This window comes from Rhopalosiphum maidis, chromosome 4 (genome assembly GCF_003676215.2).
Source record: "Rhopalosiphum maidis isolate BTI-1 chromosome 4, ASM367621v3, whole genome shotgun sequence".
Taxonomy (NCBI): Eukaryota; Metazoa; Arthropoda; class Insecta; order Hemiptera; family Aphididae; genus Rhopalosiphum; species Rhopalosiphum maidis.
Window position 1 is genome coordinate 3,589,764 of NC_040880.1, and position 23,828 is coordinate 3,613,591.

The 23,828-nt window shown below is 25.8% G+C and overlaps 1 protein-coding gene and 1 long non-coding RNA gene across 2 annotated transcripts in view; one reads left to right on the forward strand and one right to left on the reverse strand.

Annotated features, from left to right (window-relative positions):
- LOC113549234 (disintegrin and metalloproteinase domain-containing protein 10) overlaps positions 1–22,892 on the reverse strand; it is an 83,569-nt gene extending 60,677 nt beyond the window's left edge. Inside the window, exon 1 of the mRNA XM_026950443.1 lies at positions 22,778–22,892. Coding sequence (XP_026806244.1) covers positions 22,778–22,892 — 115 coding nt within the window. The remainder of the gene's footprint in view (positions 1–22,777) is intronic.
- LOC113549235 lies at positions 9,256–16,566 on the forward strand. Its single transcript, XR_003404916.1, has 2 exons — positions 9,256–9,750; positions 15,941–16,566. It is a non-coding gene; the product is annotated as an uncharacterized LOC113549235 (long non-coding RNA).
- Positions 22,893–23,828: the final 936 nt, after the last annotated feature.

Below are 23,828 nucleotides of genomic sequence, written 5' to 3' on the forward strand. Positions count from 1 at the left end.
GGTAATTATTGAAAATAGAGTATAATAATCATAAAGTATAACTACTGAGACAACGTTGTAATTAAAAGCATAATATAGTCCTATTAATGGTATTAACAAAATGACACCGAAACAATATTTTTATAATTGGCATTTTTAAGCATAATATCTAACAAAATTGTTGATGGTTAATATAAAAGCTTATAATATAAGCTCAAAATCAAAAATTTATATTTATTATTAAATATGAATAATCAATAATAATAAATGTTGATAGGTATTTATATATTTTTAAGTTTTCACAACGTACCTAATTTTCTTTTTTAGAAATATTATCATGCAAATTATTACTGGAATATTATATTAATCAGATCAGATTTAATACATAAATAAAAAATTTAGATAAATAATATATAGTATATACCTATATAAATTCATTGTAAATACATATTAAACATAAGAAATGTTAACTGATATATAGTATATATAGAATTATAGAGACATTATAATATATTTATCCAATATATAATTATATACGTAATTACGTTTTAAAAAAAGTTTTGATTGAATTTTTCATTAATAGTTTTTATAAATAAATTAAGCGTTTTAAAGTTAAAATGACTATTAAAAAATACAATATTTGTAAAAAAAGAAGGATACAAACTGTAGTTAAAAGGATTGAAAACAGTGATTTTTTGATTTTAACTTTTCCAAAAGTTTAAATATATCAATTTTTAATAAAATGTTTTTAGAGTTTTGAGGAAGATAAAATCAAATATGTGGGAAAGTCGATCTCAAGGATACTTGATGACAAATTCAAATCTGTGTTCAGAATTCTTATTGCTTCATTATATCAATCGGAAAATTGGAAATAGAACATGTCTATAATCGTATGTCACGTGTGTGTTAGACAAAGACAGAAAATCATCGCTTCCAATCTCCTTAGATTCAAAATAGGTATTACATATCTATTTATTTGAATGAAAGATTAAATATCTGACTGACTATTTATACATCATTGGATAAATAAAAAAATGCGACAATATTACTATAAGTAATATTTTTAAACAATTGTTAACTATGAACCACATAGGTAAATTTTGGTAAATCGTAGACATTTTCAAAATTAATTAAATAAAAACTGTTTTTAAATTTTAAGTAGAATGGTTAACATATTGGTATGAGTATACGTTAATTTTAATTTTTTTTTATATTTGTAAAAAATATAGAAAATACATCGTCACAATATATTTACAAAATTCGTTAAAATCGTGAAAATGAACAGATATTTTTTTTCTCTTTTCATCTATTTTTATTCAAAAAATGAAAAATGATTATCATTAAAGTTTAACATTAAAATAATATTCATTAAGACTTAGTGTACCTACATTATTTTTTACTGTTATAATACGTTTATAGTTGACGATAAAATATTTTGATGGCTGATAAGAACCACCTCGTTATAATATACTAACTCTTTACCAAAGTATATCTATTATTTTTACTCGAAACTCTGAAATTTGTGAATAAAAGTATAAAAATCTACTACTTTTTTAGTTGATCACTATAACAGATGTGTAAAATTTAAATTCGATGATAGATAATTATGGTTCTTATAAATAAAAAAAAAACTGTGAGCAATTAGGTTAGACTAATGATAAAATAAATACCAAATAGCTTAAAATAAATCTATATATTTTGATAATTTAATTATGTAATAATAGCATATGCATTATGTACACACATTGACAAAAAGTTTCAAGTCCTTATACATTTTTGAATTATTATAAAATAAGTAAAATCGTTCATTTTCATTTAATTATTGAATTTTCTATAAATTTGAATTTGTTATGTCTATATAACAAAATGATGCATACATATTATTGTAGTTATTATATTTCTGTAAAAATTTTTAAAGAAAATATCGTATTCAATTATCAGTCTAATGTGTTTAAATTAAAAAATGTATGCATTTTCAACTAAAATATAATTTACATCCATGACAACCACCTATGACATGCCTAACACCAAAAAACTAAATGGAACATAATATATTCATAGCTGTGCTTTTATAAAAATATTATGGTATCTGCTACCTAATACATATTAATCAAACCTATACGTATTCAATAAAAAAAGAGCTAGGTATTTTTAAATTATAGTAGATTAAATATAGTATATATTTTATACAATTATAAAAAATCATTGATATTCTGATTTTTTACAATCTTGTTTCAAAATAACACAATTGTATAATGTTGTTAAAACGAGATTTTATTTTAATTAGGACTACTTCACTACGATTACGATTATTATTGTTTCAAAAACAATATAAATTTAATTTATTAATAAGCTACAGCTTTACCACTACTCCTAGCGCCTCGTAATACCACGAAATTTTCTAAAAAATATTTTCGCTATACCATTCAATAATAAAAATGGACAACTTTTCATACACACATACTTTAAGCCACTTGTATGATATCAATGAACTAAAATAACATAATTATATTATTATTGTATTGAACATCGATTGTAGTGAACAAATAAAATTACATTAATCGAGAATCATATGTATAAATAAGTATAAAATAAACATAATTAACCAGTATAAGTACCTAAAGTGCCTAAAACTTGAACGTAATATTGTAAATGCTTAAACCCACAGTGTTTACCATATAAATAATACCGTCGCGCTGGATTAATATGAGGTATATTAAATTCCGTAATATGAATCATTTTACGGTAATTTTATTATATTAAAAAAGTATTAATATTTCCATGATAACATTAATGATACCAACAAAAATTACATTACATATATGTAGATGTTAACTAAAAGCATGTTTATAGAAAAAAAAATTAAATTAAATCCTTAACTATACAAAGTATTGTATTGTGCTCAAGGAGTTGGTAATTTATATTCAATGAAATTAATTATAAAAACACTATTATACTTTATATTACACATCCATTCATATTCTAAACAGTAAAACATTATATCTGTTAAATTCATAATACGAGTACACCCTTTAATATATAACATCAATTTACTCGAGTTCTTAGTCGTTTTTTTTCTGTTCCTAAACTATTCATCCACCCAGAGCTTGTAAAAAATATAACAGATATCCAGAGTATGAATATATAGCTTAATTTGAACATAAATACATGTATTTATTATTAAATTATACAAATCAACGTTTAGTTTTAAATCATTATTTATATATACGTATCTACTTTTGTAGATTATATATATATTATTTTTGTACTATTAAAATATAATGTACCTAGCAAAACACATTTATTTATAACATGGAAAATTCATTTAAAAATAAAATATTAAAAGTAAAAATAAAAAAATATTACATGAATTCGACCCACTTATTTGCGTAAAATATATTTCTAATATAAGGAAATGCATCGCAATAAAATCTATACATTACATAACGATATCTTATTTAAGTGGAAAACTTCGAAGATTCCATTTGCATTGTTCTCATTTTAACAAAACAAAACGTGTAATTCTGGATAAAACAAGAAGATTAGTATTATTGTGACTCACAGCAAGTTACTCTAGGTGTCTCCATGCTGCAAAATTCCATTATCTAGAACTGAATAATTCAAAGTGACATTACAAATGGTAAAAGTAAAACAGAGATTGTTAGACCTATAAAGTGAATTCAGCTATTTGTTCAATTGATATTTATTTCTTGAAACATTTCATCTGAAATTATCTAAGTTAAATGCTACAAAAATAATGTATAAAATATATATATTGCCCAATAATCTGTAATCATCAATTAAATACATATCAATTTACTTGCTTTGGATATAATTTCAACTAAATCAATCTATAACCTATAGTTTAATATTTAACTAATTGAATTAAAAATTAAAATTAAAACAACTCATATGAGTACTACAGTGTACTGTTAATGCATTATTAAGATTAATAAGTATTAATCATACAAACGGTACAAATAATTAATTACACAGAATATTTTTAATTAAACGAAATAAAACATAAGTAAATATTAAAACCAAACATGTTAAATGTCTATAAATATTTTTACAAAATCTAAAATATTATAAAAATTTTAAAAATTCTATAAAATACTAATCTAAATAGTTTATGAAATGTCAAGTCCCTACGATTATTATTTTTTTAATGATAATTAAAAAACAAAATTATTTTGAAAACTTGTATTATATAAATATTCTAGTTTTTCTGAGGTTTTTTTTTATTTTTTCTTAATTATTCAAAATAAATATAATCCTATTTCTGACCTATCAAAGTAGTACTTTGTAAATACTTAACTACTAACTAGATTAAATTTGCTTCCAGAAATAATCCTCAATGTTAAAAACCAAAACAAATTTTACTCCAAAATGTAATGATTTAAAATAAAATAATTTAAAATAACATATCATTGTAAAACCAATTCATAATTTCTTTTTAGAATTTAAAATAAAAGATAAATAAAAATAACTCAAATAAGTACTTATTTATAATGAAATAATTTTGTTTTTTTACTCTTTATGAAGGACGATTAAAGATAGTATAATCCAACTGTTAGATTCTAACATAACGCTATTTGTACAATAGTATCATTAATCGCACTGCAGAATCATAACACCGGTGCTGATTGTAGAAATTTATTTTTATGATTTATTTAAGGTAGTAAGACGTATCGTATATAACAAAAATTAACATCATTATAAACTTATACATTTAGTTAATTTAATGAAAATAAATAAATTAAACACTTATAATAATTTTTTTAATAAAATTCTACAAGTAGTATATTGACCAAATACTTTATTTATTATAATATTATGCAAGACTATTTAAAAGTATACTATTTATCTATTTTTTTTATCTTCATTATTTATAATTTAACAAAAAACATCTGGAATTTCTAGAAGTAGGTATTAGTATAATATGTAATATGTATACATTTCATTATTTTATAAATACGTGTTTTGATAAAAAAAAAAAGCTAAAATCTCTCTTTTATTCACCTTTTGAATTACAATATTAAATTATGGATTTTAATTTTATTTTATTAAATGATTAGGTGTGAATTAAACAAAAAGTTGATGCTATTGGTAAAATTTAATTGGATTATATTTTTATACTCCCTAAATATATTTCAAAAAACATATTGGTGTCTTAATAATTTATTAGGCTAACAATACTATTTAAACTTTGTTAAATAACCTATGATAAATTAAGTTAGACTATAGTAAAATAAATTGTTTTGGTTAAGTATACAGAAATTTAATTTATTATATCACTCTATTAAATAATCTTAACTTAAATTGAAAAACGTCCAAACATTATTTTAACTTTTGAATGGACTTTAAAGAGTTACAAATTAAGAATTTAATATCAGCTTAAAATTATTTGAATAAGAACTTATTTAAACTGCCAATATAATTTATATAAATAAATAACTTATCATAATATTTTACAAAACTAAATAAATTAAATGTGATTATCAATTATTTATTTTAATAACCACGCGAATGCAACTTACACAACTACATAAGTATAACGCGATATATAACATGTAACAAATCAGTTTAGTATTAGTCACAGGTATGACTATGACATAAATACACAATGGACAAACAAAAAGTGACAAAAATAATGATATAATAAATGTGACAAGTTTGAAAACTATATTAAATTATCAATAGGTCATTGAGATAATAACAATGGACGAAATTTAAAAAACCATTATTATGAATGTTATAAGTACATTTGCATTGGTCATTGACACTATTTTTTTATTTGAACTTCATCACTATAGCTTTTAATACACTACCATTGTGTATCATTTGCTAAAATTATATACGTACCTACTACAATACAAATGTATAGTGTACTATGATGTAATATATAAAAAGATAATAGAAGATATAGCTTGGCCTTAAAGTCACCATTGATCAATTTATTCTCTAATATAATGTATATAACTGCATCGATAATGTGTATTTTATGACAGTATTGATGATAAATATAAATAGTATTTATATATATATATTTGTTAGATTATACTTAAAATTTAAAAAAAAATCATAAATAATGAATTAGTTAAACAGTTATTTATGATTATGAACCTAAGAAATTTTTCATATTTTTAAAAAAAATTGTTATGGTTTTATGGAATTTGAAAAAAAACAAATAAAATAATAATAATATCATATAATATTGTGAAAAAATATGAAAAAGAAACACAAAAAATATGAATCACAGATAAATGCCACTATCCCGTGATGATATTTTTAAATATTTATTATTTTTGCTTTTATAAATTTAAAAAATATAACACACTCTTTCATTCTAGCTATTAAAAAATAATTTAAATTTAACTACTATGTTATTGTTAAACTGTATTACAATTTGGAAAATACTTAATAACATGAATAAAGTAAGAGATAACATATTAAAATAATTAATATAATATTTTATAAGAATATTTAGAAAAAGAAATCAAAAAAATGAAATTTGTAATATTAATCTATAAGAGTTATTTTATAATGTAAGTAAATAAAATATTGAAATGTAAATTATTTTGAGATGTTCCGTACTAATAATTTAAAATAACTAGTGCTATACTATACGAGTATTTAAGAGGAGACCACCCACATATTATGTAGTAACCATCTTACAAACAACCTATCAAATTAATGTTCAACAAAACCAATTTTATGTTGTTGGATAATATTACAATTCGATTGATTCAACTTAATATTAATTTTAAGAACATTATCGTGTCGTGTTTTGGCTATCATAGTATCTTAAAACATTTCAATTTTTCTTCGATTTATTAACATTTATACATTTTTATATTTTACACATACTCGTATAAAAATTTTAATCTCGTAAAATAGTCAATACACGATAAAAATATGTTCTTAAAATGTATACTAGATTGAATTATTCTAATTTTAATATCAACCTAACCAGCAATATAAGATTAGTTCTGCTGGACACACATTTCTTATGTTGTATATTTGTAAGACAGCGATAACACATATGGTTCATTGCTAAAATTACTAATTATTTAAAAATTAAAAAATGAATACCTATATTATTTATTTATAGGTAATTATATTGGACCAAATATTATAAAAGTACGATAACATGAAATTATTAAATAAACCTATCAGTGTTGGCATTTTCAAGGTTATATTATTTATACGTATTATTAAAAATAAATTAATAGACGAGTCCTACCTATGGAAAAAAAATATTCAAATAGTCTCATTGGTGTATGAGTAAGGTTTTTTCTAGTGTTTAGCATTTAGCATGGAAGGGGCAGTCAACTCAAAGTACGTACAAACGCATACACTTGCATATTTTACACACTCACTCACACGCAACAAGTCATCCAACGCACCAGACAAGAGAGGTGACTAACCTCGTGGGGGCCCTCGCTCTTCTATCGTTGTCGTCGATGATGGCGGCATTGGCATCAGCCGCGGCACAAGTCACATCTGCCATCCCATGTAGGTACTCTCGCGACGGTTACACAATTTGTTTATTTTACTTTTGTGTTCATATAAAAATATCAACTATTATTATTTATATTTATCCCTGGTATTGAATAACGAATGTTGTGGATTATAACATATAAATCTAGATATTTTCTTGATTTTCAAAAACAGTTAAAAAAAATAAAATAAAATTTGAAATTCGTACAAAAAAAATTAACTCGTCAAATACTTCATACAATTTATTGTAAAAATATAAACATTGGATTTATTTTAACCTTAATTATTTTGATAAAAAAATAAGACGTATTTAATTCTTAAAGTAGAAACAATTGGTAATATATTATTATAATTATTATTAATTTTAGTTTTATTCGAATCAGAAATCTCAAATTGCATATGTAACATGATTCAGGTTAAGTTAGGTAGTACAATTTTATTATCAAAGACAAAAACGTCATTTAAGGTTTGCGATTAACAAGGTTGAAATGTGCCCTTTTAATCGGTGACTTATGGCTAAGAATCAAAAATCATTGGGAAACTCAATTACTATAGGATTCGGACTTTTTTTATAATTAAAGCTGACTGTGGAACGAACTTATACAATATCTTTTTATACCAGGTTAATTAAATAATAATGTGAAGGTTGACCAAAATATTGACCCTTAACTAATACTATATATTATGAGTTTATGACACTTTACTATAATGAGATAGGATTATTATTTACTTGACAGTTACAGTAGTATTAAATAGTATGAACAAAATAACAACATAGGTCATGCCTTTTTATAACAAATTAAAAATGATTAATTTACAATTAATTTACAAATTTCCTACTAAATAAATATTTGTAAATGAACATATATTAAATAAAAAAAACTACAAATAACTATTAAATATTATATAAAACAAGCTACTAAAATATAACAATAGAAGATTATTTCCAACTTGAATTATAAGATAAATAAATAATTTTATTGTATGTAAAAATTAAAAAGTAGACGATAAACTATACGTCGATCTTGACGAAATAATAATTACGAATTAGAGCATGTCTAAACAACCACTCACTTTCGACTAAAAGAAAACCACTTTAGAAACGTTTGTTAAAATATAAATTTAAAGAGAGGAAGATTCGAATATTTTTTGTATAATAAATCTTCTATAGAAGTCAAAAAGTTACATATGAAATAACCAAGAAAAATTAATAAAAAAAAAAGTTAAAAATGTAAAAATAAATACTTATAAATTTTACGTATAGGTAATAATTATAAAGTACAGCATAGGTGCTCTAATTTATTTTAAATTTTCCATTATATAAAAAAAAAAATGTTATAAATACATCATTCAACTTATAGTTTTATTTAAAGTGCTTATTGTATTTAGACAATTTTTGTTTATTAATGTAAAATTATTTAATACAATCAAATAAAAATTATATTTATGATATATATTTATCATGCAAATAAGTAAATTAAGTAACTAACAAACAAATTCAGGATTATTTTTGATTTATTTTTTCAAATTAAATTAGTTCTTTATATTTTAAGATGATGATTATTTTATATTTTTTTATTCGACATCATAATAAATTCAATTTTTTTTATTTTATTCACAAATTCATAATTTAAAAATTGTTATCAAAAAATAAGAATTTGGCATTGTCGCTATGAGTATAATATAATAATTCTAAACAACACAAAATCATACAACCCTAGTTTTTAGGAAATGTACATGGTTAGAGCCAATATTTTAATATATTACTGTAATGATGTGCACTTAGCCATCATATATCTTAAATTTTTAATTGTATGATAAGTAATATTCAATAAAATACAATAATATATAATAATTATAGTAATAACATATTTATAATAATTATAATAATTGATAGCTTTAAATATAAGATAAAACTCACACATATGTACATATACACACGCACACACTCTTATATGTAAAAGAATTAGATATATAAGGGGACTAGTAGTCGCTAAGATTGGGGAGTCTTTATCGTCTTATTGTGCGGATGGTCAAAAGCGAGTGTAAGAGACTACGCAGATCGTTCATACAATAAGACATAATAATAAGTTTGTAATTGATTAAAATATATATATTAAAAAGTGTTAAAAATAAGTTAAATAAAATTACAATTGTGATTCAAAGAAAAAAGGTCTAATTATTTCAAAATATAAATCGATCACCTCATATTACATCTTGAACGCGAACCACGATTTCAACAAGCAAGTCGACACAGGAAGCAGAGAGGTAATATCATTAAAATATAATTATTTAGCAAGTAATAATTTAGAAATATATAATAGTCCCCAATCAACTTACTGTTATTCTTTCTCGATCATTACAAAGTGGCGCCCAACTAGTGGCTCTTACCGCGTTTAAAAATCCCCGAAATAATAATACAAATATTAAATTACAAATAAAACGAACATATTTTTTTTAAACAAATGTCACAAAATAATAATAATCAGGAAAATGAAATAGAAGAACCAATTTTTATTTCACTGCCAAATGAAATAAACAAAGTTAATAAACCTCAATTAATTTTAGAATTAAATAAAAGAAATTTAAATAGTGTAGGAACAGTTGCAGAACTTAAAAATAGATTATTAAAATATTTAAACGGTGAATCTTGCCCGGACGATTTTGTGACAATAAATGAAAATTATCAAACCAAAACGAACAAAATGGAGAGTAAAAAACTTTATTTCAAACCTGACATATTTTCCGATTCTTCATCTGATAGTATAGATGCATTTTTAAAAAAATATCAAAGAGCAGCTTCCATTAATGGCTGGTCCGAACAAGAAAAATTACAATTCATACCTGCATTTTTAGAGGGCCCAGCACTAACTTTTTATGAAAACATCGAAAATCAAAATTTCAATAAATGGGCTGATTTAGAAAAACAACTTCGAAATGAATTCGAACACATTGCTCATAAAGATATGCTTCGATTATTACTCGAAAAAAGAAAGCAATTAGATGATGAACTACCTATGACATTCATTAATGAAATCGAATCACTTTGTAGACGTATAGATTCTGAAATGGCTCAACAAGAAATAACTAGACATATAATGAACGGTCTTAAACCAAATATTACTAGATACATTGGAATATTAGATAATTCAACACTAAAATTATTAAAAGACAATATAAGAAAATATGAAATGGTAGAATTTATGGTAACGGGCGAAATAAATCAATCTCCTTCCGAAATAAAAACTGATATAATCACTCATAAACTAAATCAAATCTCAAACGAAATAAATGAAAAAATAAATCTGCTTAATGAAAACAACAATAAATTTAAAACCGACATAGAAAATATTATAAACCCTCAAGTTCAAAATAACAATTCTAATATGTACAATAATTTTAAAAATAATCGCCAATCTTTTTCAAACAATAAAATAAATACAAAAAAATGTGAAATATGCTCTAAAAACAATCATATCACAGAATTTTGCTATTTTAAAAACAAAAATACATCAAAAAATAACAACAAAATACAATGTACAATTTGTAATAGAAATAATCATTTCACAGAAAATTGTCGATTAAAAAAAAACCCGATTAATTGTCAATTATGTGATATGATAGGACATTCAGCAATAACTTGTAGAAAATTTTCAATTCAAAAAAAACTAATAAATAGGTCAAACAGTTTTTCTGACACTCGCTGTTACCCTTCATTGTCAGTTAAAAAACCAGCAACTACTTACAAAATTAATCATATTTCTGAACCTTTATTTATTCGTGCTAAACTTAATAATATTGATGTACCAATAACTATTGATACAGGAGCCAATATTTGTTGTATTAGACACACGCTTGTTCCCCCTGAAAATAAAATAATTAAAGAAAACATAATTCTATCAGGCCCAAATAACAACCATTTAACTGTATATGGATCTACAGTGATTAAACTAAAAATCGATTCTCAGGATTTTGAAACATCGGTATTTATTGTCAAAAATTTAACATGCCATATAATAATAGGAAATAATTTTCTACACAAAAATAAGGCTATTATAAATTTTCATAATAATACTTTATTATTAAATGATTCAATTACAATACAAACTTACACTAATCTATCTAATACAAATATTAATAATATTAAAGAGGAAATTGCTGATATATTTCTTGTAGATTCTGACTACTCGATTGCCCATTGCATATCTGCAGATTTAAAAATGTCTAAAGGAATAGCTTCTCGCATAAAAACAAAATTTGGAAACACAACGCCTCAACTTGAAAAGCTAAACCCACAAATAGGCGACGCAATTCCAATAAAAATCGGAAATAAAATAATTTATCACCTAGTAACAAAGCAAAAATATTTTCATAAACCTAAGTATAATAACATAAAGCTTACTATACAAAACTTAAAAAAATCAATGCAAAAATTACACGATTTCAAAATTGCTATCCCTACAATTGCCTCAGGCATAGACAAATGTAATTGGACAATTATCAAACAAACAATTTTTACAGAATTTCTTAACACAAATATCAATCTTCTCATTTGTCATAAAGATAAAACACACATAACGAATAATTGGAAAACTCAAGAACATCAAAATGTCATAAATTTAATACATAAGAATTACTATTTTTATAAAACATTAAAACAATTAAATAATATTAACGATAATTCCAATAATAAAATTAAATCACCCATCAATAACCTTAAAAATACTAAAAGTAATGATAAAAATATGAGTAACATAAGTGAATTAAAAAAAATAGATTATGATTATAATATAGACATTAATAATACAAAAGATAATAATAAAATAAAATCAGTATTTGTAAATTATAAACCAGGAGAAAATGTCGCGGGAGATGGAAACTGTGGCATTTATGCTGTATGCAATGCTTTAAACGACAACAAATTAAATAAAATTACTTCCATAGCAGATATCTTACAATTATTGAATGTTACACAGCTGCCTAATTATTGGATGTCTGATGACGAACTAGCCGCAATCTCTGATTATTATAATCACGATACTTATATTTACAATGACACTAATAAAACGGCAATTATCTATCAAAATAAGAATTATAATAATAGGTCCATAATCGTTTTATATAGTGTTGATAAAAACACGCATTGGATTCCGGGAACAAGAGCAGATAAAATGTCAAATAAAATACCATCTAATTACATTATCATTAATGATATACCGCCTTTAGAACATTTAATAAATAGCATAAAAAAAAAACATATTGATAATACAATTCCAAACGAGTCTATAGATATAAAAAAACCTCTTAATAATAATGATAACATTGAACCAGTAATTACTAATACAAAAATATCAAACACAATTTCGAATAATTCCGATGACAAAGAAATACTTATGGATAGTGAAGGAACTATAATAAATATATCTCAACATCTCGATAAATATCAACATAAAAAAGTAGTTGAGTTATTAAAAAAATTCATTCATCTCTTTACAACAGACACTTCACACATAAAATGTGCTAACGTAGATCCTTGCGAAATAAAATTGAAACCAAATTATACGGACCCTAAATTTAATGCGCCACACAGAGTATCTCCACAACAACGAGAAGAATTAAAAATACAATTAGACAAATTACTCGATGCAAATATTATTCGCCCAATAATATCAAAATTTGCAGCTCCAGCCTTTTTAGTAAAAAAAAAAGAAAAAGGATCTTATAGACTTGTAGTTTCATATAAAGAATTGAATGATAGAATCGAAACAGATCAATATCCTTTACCTAGAACTACAGATTTATTAAGATCTCTAGAAGGATCAAAATATTTTTCATCTCTTGACCTTAATAGTGGTTTTTTTCAATTACCTGTAAAAGAAGAAGACCAATATAAACTTGCATTTACATCTTGTCATGGACTATTCACGTTTACTAGAATCCCACAAGGCCTAAAAATTAGCTCAAGTATCTTTCAGAGAAAACTGAATGAAGCTTTTTCAGAATTATTATATAAATCTCTCATAATATACATTGATGACTTAGCATCTTATGGCAAAGACTTTGAACAAGCCTTAAACAATTTAAATAATGCTTTATTAATAATGGATAAATTAAATTTTTCTCTTAAAACAAGTAAATGTTTCTTTTTTAATAACAAAATTGAATTACTTGGCCATATAATAACTCGTGAAGGTATTAAACCGATGGATAAAAATACAAAAGCAATAACTGAGTTCAAACAACCAACAACTCAAAAAGAAGTTAGGTCATTTATAGGAATGTGCTCATATTACAGAAAACACGTAAAAGATTTTGCAAAAATAGCACACCCCCTCACTGAACTTATAAAAGGAGATAATAAAAAAATAGACTGGAAAGTAGAACATGAAGAATCTTTTAAAAAATTAAAAAATTATTTAATCTCTGAACCACTTTTAAAACACTTTGATGACGATAAACATGTTTTTCTAACAACAGATGCTTCAATAACAGGATTAGGAGCCTATATTGAACAACCCGATGATAATAATATATTACATCCAATAGGCTATGCATCGCGTAAGTTATTGGCTAATGAAAAAACATATTCTTCAACCACCCTAGAACTTTTAGGCTTATGTTTTGGAATAATTTACTTCCGAGAATATTTATGGGGAAGACATTTTACTGTTTTCTGCGACAATATAAGCCTTCAATATTATAGAAATTTAAAAATCCCTTCCGCTCGAATAGCCAGACTAACGCTCAAATTATTAGATTTTGATTTTGATATAGTTTACAAAAAAGGTAAAGAAAATGTAATTGCAGATGCTTTATCTAGGAATGCAATTAATAAAATTGATATAGTTCAAGATGAACATACAGAAATAAATCTAGATTCAGATAATATAAAAAATGAACAAGCTAAAGACAAATTCTGCTCTGATATAATTAAAGCAATAATTGAACCAAATAATAAAAATATTCCTAAAAATATTAAAAGAAAAACGCGAAGATTCACACTATTAAATGCAATCTTATACTACAAACAATTTACCCCTCCTAAAAATTTCGTACCAATTTTAGTAATTCCAAAATCTTTAATTAATAATATATTAAAATCATATCACGAATCACCTACGGGAGGTCATACCGGTATAACAAGAACAATTCATAAAATACAAAATAAATATTATTGGGAAAATTTGGTTAAAGACACCACTAATTTTATAAAAACGTGCCATAAGTGCCAAATAAATAAAAAATCAGAAGGCAAACCAATAGGTCAATTACAACCTATACAATTATCAAATAGACCATTAGACAGAGTAACATTTGATTATTTAGGTCCTTTAACCACTAGTAATAAAAAAAAATACATATTAGTGGCCGCATGTAATAATACTAAGTTCATATTTACCAAAGCTGTCGCTTCAGCTTCTGCCGAATCGACAGTTAAATTTATGATTCAAATAATATCCCATTGGGGATGTTTTAAAATATTTTCTTCCGATAGAGGTACTCATTTCAAAAATAAACTCGTGGAAGATATATGTAACAATTTAGGTATAAAACAAGTTTTATCTACAAGTTACTCCCCCCAATCACAGGGGCTGGTCGAAAAAATTAATGGTGTGCTTTCTACTTCACTGAAAAATTACATAGAAAATAATAATCAATCTAGATGGTCATACTATTTACCATACGTAACACTAAGTTATAACGCTACCCCACAAACTAGTACAAAATATAGTCCTTTTTATTTAATGCATGGTTTCGAACCATACTTTCCAATTGACAATAAATTAATTCCAGATAATCTACCATACGATATAAAAAAGTCATTAATTGAATTAAATGAAATACGTAATAAAATCCCCAGTATAGTTTCAATAGCTCAACAAAACCAAAAAAAATATCACGACAAATCACATCAAATAATAAGCTTTAATCCGGGAAATTTAGTTCTTATTAAATTTCCATTTTCAGAAGTAGGGAAATCTCCAAAATTAGGTCCAAAATATAGAGGTCCTTTTAAAATCTTAGAAAAAATCAATGACCTAAATTATAAAGTCGAACTTATTTTAGATAATAAAGTAACTGAAGATATAATCCACGGTAGGCGTCTTAAACCATATCACTCAAGAGAAAACATTAATAATTAATTATCACGAATAAATAATAATAAATTAAATATCAGATATTATTTAACAAAAAAAATAAACTAATCTTTTTAAATAAATATATAACAAATAAATTATAAATAATAAGATCATACAATTATACAGAACAATTTAATAATCATATTATAATTAAATAAAAACATGATTTGAATAATATAAAAAAAAAAAAAGAAGAAAACGCAGAAATAATAAATAATTATTACACAAAAAGAAAAGGGGTTAATAATAAAATAAATAATAATAATATTAGTTTTAACTTTAAAACTATTTACATTATATTATGTTTGTTTTAGCAGCCATTGTATTTTATATTATACATTTATAAGATTGTAAGACAAGCATACTATAGCTAGTTAACTTTCAACATATTCATAATGAACTTCACACCTCTCCTCATCGTCTTACAATTACACATGGTACATGGATTTATTGCATATGACTGTAATGGACCCAAGCTCAACATAACAGCATTTAATAGCTTGTCTGTGGAGCCATGTGAACCACCATCAGAAATCCACACCCAATCAATTCAACGAATTCAACTTCTACAAAAAACAGATACCTACCAAATACCTTATAAAACATGCTCAATAATAATAAACTATTTTATAAGTAGGTGTTCAATTCTAGAAGATGCCCAAATGGTAGAAAATGGTTTTTTTACAGAAATAACTGAATTAGGCAGTGCCCGGTGCTCTGAATTACACCAGAGACTAACATACCATCTACCAAACGGAGGAATAATTACAGGTTTAAAAGTTAACGAGACAAAGTCAATAAATCAATCACAAACTCAAAGCAAAAAAGTTTATACCCAAATATCAGAAAATTATCTATATGAATACATATTAAAATATTTCAAAATCCAATTTAACAGTCATATGCAATATAATTTCAAAAAAAAAAAAAAAAAAAAAAAAAATATAGTCAACATTGAACATAATTACCAGGTCACAATATAAAAAAAATGTAATTATTTCCTAGTTATATTGTATATTCATTATTATTTTGAAAACATGTATGCATTGTCATTTGTAATATTAATATAGTACCATTTTATCTTGTATATATATATATATATAATTACAATAACTACAATTATAATTTTTATTATTATCATAATTTCATATTAACTCATATAATATTAATATAAGTTATATTAATGTTCTAAATGTAATAAAAAAAAAAAAAAAAAAAAAAAAAAAAAAAATTACAGTATATAATTTGTAATCTTCACTGTATAAATTTTTTCTACTAATTTAGTTTTATATGATATGCTTACATTCTTATGCGAGGACGCATCAAAAAAAAAAGGCTAGGGTGGATGTAATGATGTGCACTTAGCCATCATATATCTTAAATTTTTAATTGTATGATAAGTAATATTCAATAAAATACAATAATATATAATAATTATAGTAATAACATATTTATAATAATTATAATAATTGATAGCTTTAAATATAAGATAAAACTCACACATATGTACATATACACACGCACACACTCTTATATGTAAAAGAATTAGATATATAAGGGGACTAGTAGTCGCTAAGATTGGGGAGTCTTTATCGTCTTATTGTGCGGATGGTCAAAAGCGAGTGTAAGAGACTACGCAGATCGTTCATACAATAAGACATAATAATAAGTTTGTAATTGATTAAAATATATATATTAAAAAGTGTTAAAAATAAGTTAAATAAAATTACAATTGTGATTCAAAGAAAAAAGGTCTAATTATTTCAAAATATAAATCGATCACCTCATATTACATCTTGAACGCGAACCACGATTTCAACAAGCAAGTCGACACAGGAAGCAGAGAGGTAATATCATTAAAATATAATTATTTAGCAAGTAATAATTTAGAAATATATAATAGTCCCCAATCAACTTACTGTTATTCTTTCTCGATCATTACATTACCCATTGTTTGAAAGAAGGACGTTGTTAATCTAGCTGTACAGACACACCAACCATATAAAGGTAAATTACACTACGCTCGGTTGAACTTGAACGCTTTAATAAAATGTAAGGGAAAAAAACCATGTTATATCATAAGAACCATTTCCAGCGGATTTTATCTCCGTGCACACGTGGTATGTGTTAGTGGGTTTAATCTTACGGAAGTCCACCGATAATTTTTCACACAAATATTAATTATTCAACTTTCATAAAAGGCATCTAGATGGCAACGTTCCAATAAAGTTATGGTATAATATTTGAGCATTCAAATTTCAACATATTTAAATTATATCTAACATCCACTGATATTACATGTTAATGAAAACATTATCTTTAATAATATTGAACTATATTAGGTTATCATTGGTCTTCGATTATTATAAAATGTATATTAAGTATTTTTGTAAAATGACATATTCTTCGGGATGTATACCATTATTTATGATGCATAAAAGTACGATACAACCAACCATGAATAATACAAGAAACAACATGGCGAAATTCCAGAATAAACTTGTCTACGGGCTATGAATCTCTTTAACAACAAAAAGAATACAAACTAAAATCCTAAACACTATAGAATTTACAATATAGATACTAAATAACATCTTCTCAATATACCACAATATCTCAATTGATTTAAAGATCATTTATAATTTTTAATCAATATGTTTTATAATTTTTTTTATACTATTATATTTAAAAAATAAACTAGCATTACATTTTTAAACAATTATCCCTCAAATGTTTTAGATTTGCATAAAACATAATTTGATCACAGATCAACATTAATATATTGTAAAATTACACTTAGAACTTAGAAGATTTTAATAAAAATATGTTTTATACGGTATTATATAAATATGAAAAATAACAACTAAAATAGTATTGTATAAATACAATAAACTATAGTAATATTAGTATAATAGTAGGTACCATAGCCAAATTAAAATCATATATTCATTAATTAATGTAATCTACAAAATTAGTTAAATTACTCTAAGACGTTTATAAGTTTAAAGTGTTTATACTTAACATACAGCTTAAGACATTCACCATACAATAATCTTCACGAATAATGAAAAATAATATAAAACTTTTACAGTTTATCCAGAACAGTATCAATAATTTAAATAATTTTTCCAATTAGCTAACTAAACATAATACCATATGATAATCTTTATTTTTAAAAATCTTTGAGTTGAAATTTCCCATATACTACTTCAGTTCACTTTATACTTCTACTACATGTACGTACATTTATAGAATTAAAAGCGAATTATAATTTTTTAATAAATAAATCGAATATCAAATTTACATGATATTTTTTGTAAGAAGCAATACATCATCTATAAATATAAGTTTATAGTATAACACGAACTTTAAGAACGAGTCGTTTTCTTTATATAGTTAAAATAAAAATTTCTAAAATAATACGTTAGGTTTAAATCAACTTTTCAAACTGCTAGGTTAAAAAAATAAAATAAATACCCAATTGTAAAAAAATGAAAATTTTTGATTCGTATGTAATCGTAATTTATATACGTTTAACTTTTAAAATGTTTCCATGTTCAAGATCTTTTTCTACTTCCCACCAACCAAAAAAGAGGGAGTCTGATTGATACAAACGACGACGACGAAAACGACGATATAGTTACTTGTACTGGGGTACACATTATCTATACGGCTTAGCATCATTTTCTTTATTGATCTCTTAAAATATAACTATTTATCTCGTTCCGAAGGTCAAATGAAAATGGTCTATTCGCTGTTCAGGTTGAACGCGTGTTATTTCTCATTTTACCAGCAGACATATATTTGGTGCCTACCGATACAATCACTTTATTCCAAAAAATATTATATACACCACCTTCACTGAAATCTTGTCCAAACTACACAACAAAACACAGCAATAACAAGTTATTACTATTCTCTCATATTTTCTTTTTATCTTACACAATAACGAAGCATTATATTAAACTAACTGTTGTTATCATTATTATTTGCAGTAGGCAATTAGGCTAAAAACCTAAATTATTCTTAAACCACCGCCTAATGTATAATTGAATTGTTGAAAAAAAAAATTGACATTTTTTTTTTGTATCAATAATATTGATTATTTATAATATAAATACATTACATATTATGTAAAATATAAAAAATATATGTACGCATAACACTTCTACAACCAAACATTATCTATAAGATCAGAAACAATTAATTTTTTTTCAGTAAATTTAGTAAATATTTCACTGTCAAATAATTGTAGTAATGATAAAAACGTTTGATAATAGTCAAGTATGTATATACCTAATTGTTTATTTTATAAAATAAATATTCAAATTTCCAAAAGCTAAATAAGTATCTTTCGACTATGATTATTATTAAAAAATTAATTAGTAGTCAGCTTTTGCAATTTAAACAAATTGTTTACTATGTAAACCATTATTAGCATAAAGTTTATAAATAAGGTCATATATTTTTAATTTATGTAGTTCCAACTGTCAAAAGTGAATTGTACAAGCTAAAATAGAATGTTAATATGACATTTTTTAATTATAAAAGTTAAATCATATGCCTAGAAAAATCAAGGAAACAATTGATTTTTTTTATTAATGAAGGTGTACTACCTAATAATGGGCGATAGAACTAAAATGATAAGAACCTCATATAATTAAATTAAAATATACAACAATATAAAAATTAAGGTGTAAAATATTTCAAGATATAAAGACAAGGTGCCAAGAGCTCTGACTAGGTTCGATCACCTCAGTACAGTCTAACCTTGAATCATAGTTTGAAATCTGTTCGCAATAATTGTATTTAAAAAAAATAATTAAACTATTGTTTATAGCCAGTTCATTTTATCAAATTTAAAATGGTCACTAAAACAAATCATAAGACGTTTTGGAGTATATTAAATATTATAGGTATATATTATATTCATAATCCAATATTATATACTGGTATACTACTATTATGGATTTAAAACTACAAATTTTATTAACAGAAATATTTAAATAGATATTTGTAAAAATATTCTTTATCCTAAAACAGAACTTACGGCAAATTGATTAAATGTTGTGATTTTGTGAAAAGTTTTAATAATCTTAAACCACATAACACGCCTATTATTTTTAATTTTAATTGTTTAAGTTACTTAAGTTTAAAACCCAAAATTACTCGTTTTGTTAAAATAATAAAATAATTATTTATACACATCAATAAATTATCATAATAATTTGTAAAATTTAAAATATCTACGTTATTCAAACCTTAAATGTTCATAAAAACTAACTCATAGTTTTTTTGTTTAATAAAAAAATGATGAAGTAAATACATTTTACTATCAGATTCCTATCAAATGTTACTACAACACATGGATATTATACGTCATACGAAATTTAATTAATCTTCTTTAAAATAAATAGCTATAAATTTTAATAATTTTACCGTAAAAATACAGTATTTTCACAGTTTTTCAGAAAAATTATCTTTAAAAATTAAAAGTAACACCAGATTTCAATTTCTAATTTAAATATGAATCGAGAAAGATTTATTTATTACTTTTGATTAAATAATTCAATTTATTTAATTTGATCCAGTGACCCAAAATATTTATGAAATTTTACGAAACGTACAGATTATTTTTTTTTTGTCGATTATAAAAATAAGCTTATTTCTTATCACTTCAAAATTTTTCGATGATAATATATTGTTTTGAAATTTTTAATTAGTTTTCTCACAAAACATATTAAAAATTAGTTATATAAATACATTAGATATTTCGATCGGTAACCAGATAAAAATCATATGATCGATTAATAGTTATGTATAAATACTCGAATATTCTATTATTGCTTATACGTGTATTATATCATTATAAATTATAATGAACTTTCCGTAGTAAAATAAGTACAATTTAAATCATATATTGCATTATTGCTTACATGATATTATATCTATTATACTGTAAATACTGAGTTTTTTTTAATAAAAAAATTATTAAGATCTTGAACTTATATTTTCAATTCTCCTATGACAAAAATAAAAGCTTTTAAGAAGGGATTTTATCCAAAGAAATATATGTATACATATAGCATAATAATCAAAAACATAAATATCAAAAATTAACTAAAATAATATCATAACACTGATTAATATATAGCAATAGCCAATAGGCAGTCAACATTTTTATAGTATAATATATTATATGATCGATTGAAAAGCTCCAAATGCAAAACCATGCAAACTGATGTAATATACGTGAAAAATAATACTTTTTCATTAAACATAAATACACATAATATTATTACAGTACCTAAGTACTATAATAAAGGTATCGATGAAATTGAATGTACAATGTAGTAATACATAAAATATCAAGCACTACATATTGTACACAAGACTGAACGCCGAACACCAATAAACCCAACGCTTTTCGCAGACGGCATTCTTCGGTCGAATCGTTCGTACAAACGAACGGCTTAGCGTAGGCGGCCCCGGCTGCAAGAACACAAGAGAAAGCTACGATGGCCGTTCATCCCACGGGCAATTAGATACGTTTATGTATCGCATTGTGTATGTGTATTATACCATTATGTGCGTATTATTGAGACGAGGTCGTACGGTGATAATGGAGTTATGTATTGATACAAGACACGAGTATACAGCATAGATATTATAATAAAATACTTAAAACATATTTTAATATTTAATACCTTTACACATTATAATTTATATACATATATAATATATAGGTATAGAAGCTATGAGTAGGCGGTAACTAATAACAGCTAACACTCTACATATATTAATATAATAGGGGAACTGCGGGGTACCTAAGCAAAGGGTTATTTTTGCCATGTCATGTATAGTGTCTTTTTCGAGTACCTAAATCCTATATATGGGCTAGTTTAAGGGTAACACGTTATCTACAAGTTGAATGTATTTCAACTGAAACCAGTTGGAAGGGGCCCCCTGGAGGGGATCCAAATTTTATCATCTCTTGATCCAGTTTTTCGATTAATGTCCTTAAACGCTGATCTGTGCCACCAGTCTCGTCGCGCGATCGCTTACACAAAATCCCAAGGCACATTATTAGACATATTATATAACTATACACCCGCATAATAATTTGGCTAAGAACAATGCGTCGGGCGACGTACCTGGTTGTTGGACGGGGGTAGAGCTTATCCGTCCAAACTTTCCGACGACCACCGTCAGGAATACGGCCACGGAGGTCGCGGTGGCGAGCGCCGTCGGCGAACCTGCGGGCCACATGTCGTCGCGCGGCTTAAGCGCCCCGTGCTTGGCGGCGGCGGCGGCGTTTCACGTGCCCTTCATAGTCGTCACACTGCGGCGGGTCCGCCGATTTTTTTTCGCGGACGCATGTTTTCGCAATGCACCGCACCGCCAAGGGCCAACGAACGTTTCATGTCGTCGACCGCCGCCGTGATTGTCGCAACGGCGACGACACTCTCCGTGCCATTCGCGTGAGGATAATAAGTATATTATTATAAAAAGAGAAAGAAATACGACGGTAATCGCGCACACGACCGGCAAACGGCAACGACACAGGTGGTGACCGAAGGTTTGACGCGGTACCGCGTTATTGTCTTGGGCGATATCTTAAATTATAATTTATTAGCGCCGGATTGAGCTGCGACTGCGGGACGAAACGCAGAACACGCACGCGACACAACGTGCGACACAGAAAGTGAACGACTGACTGGCGAGCGGTGACTACTGACTGTAGTGACTGGCGGTCGGCGAACGGACGGCGGCGGCGGCAACGACGACGACGACGACAAAGAACAGCGTCGGTGGTAGTGATGGTAGCGACGGTGGTAGTGGTGGTGGTAGTGGTATGGTAGAGGTGATGGTGGAAGTGGCGGACGTCGCTCTCGCAACAGCTGAGGGAACCACAGTTTGGTCGGTTCCCGGGCATCAGAGCGCAGCACACGCAACACGTGCACCGTATGAATTTCCCCGTCGACCGCGTCCGCGTTTTTCTCCTCAAGCGAGCCTCCTCCTCCCCCCACCACAATCGCACCCCTACCAAAGGACGAGCGCCGGTTAGATACGTTCGTCCCGACGTCCCGTTTTGTTCGTTACGCCAAAATAACGATAATTCCCCTGGCCCCGCAACCGTCCTCACAGGGCGACCCTCGCCGCGATCCGACCTGATGCCCATCTATACCGTTGGGGTGACCCAGC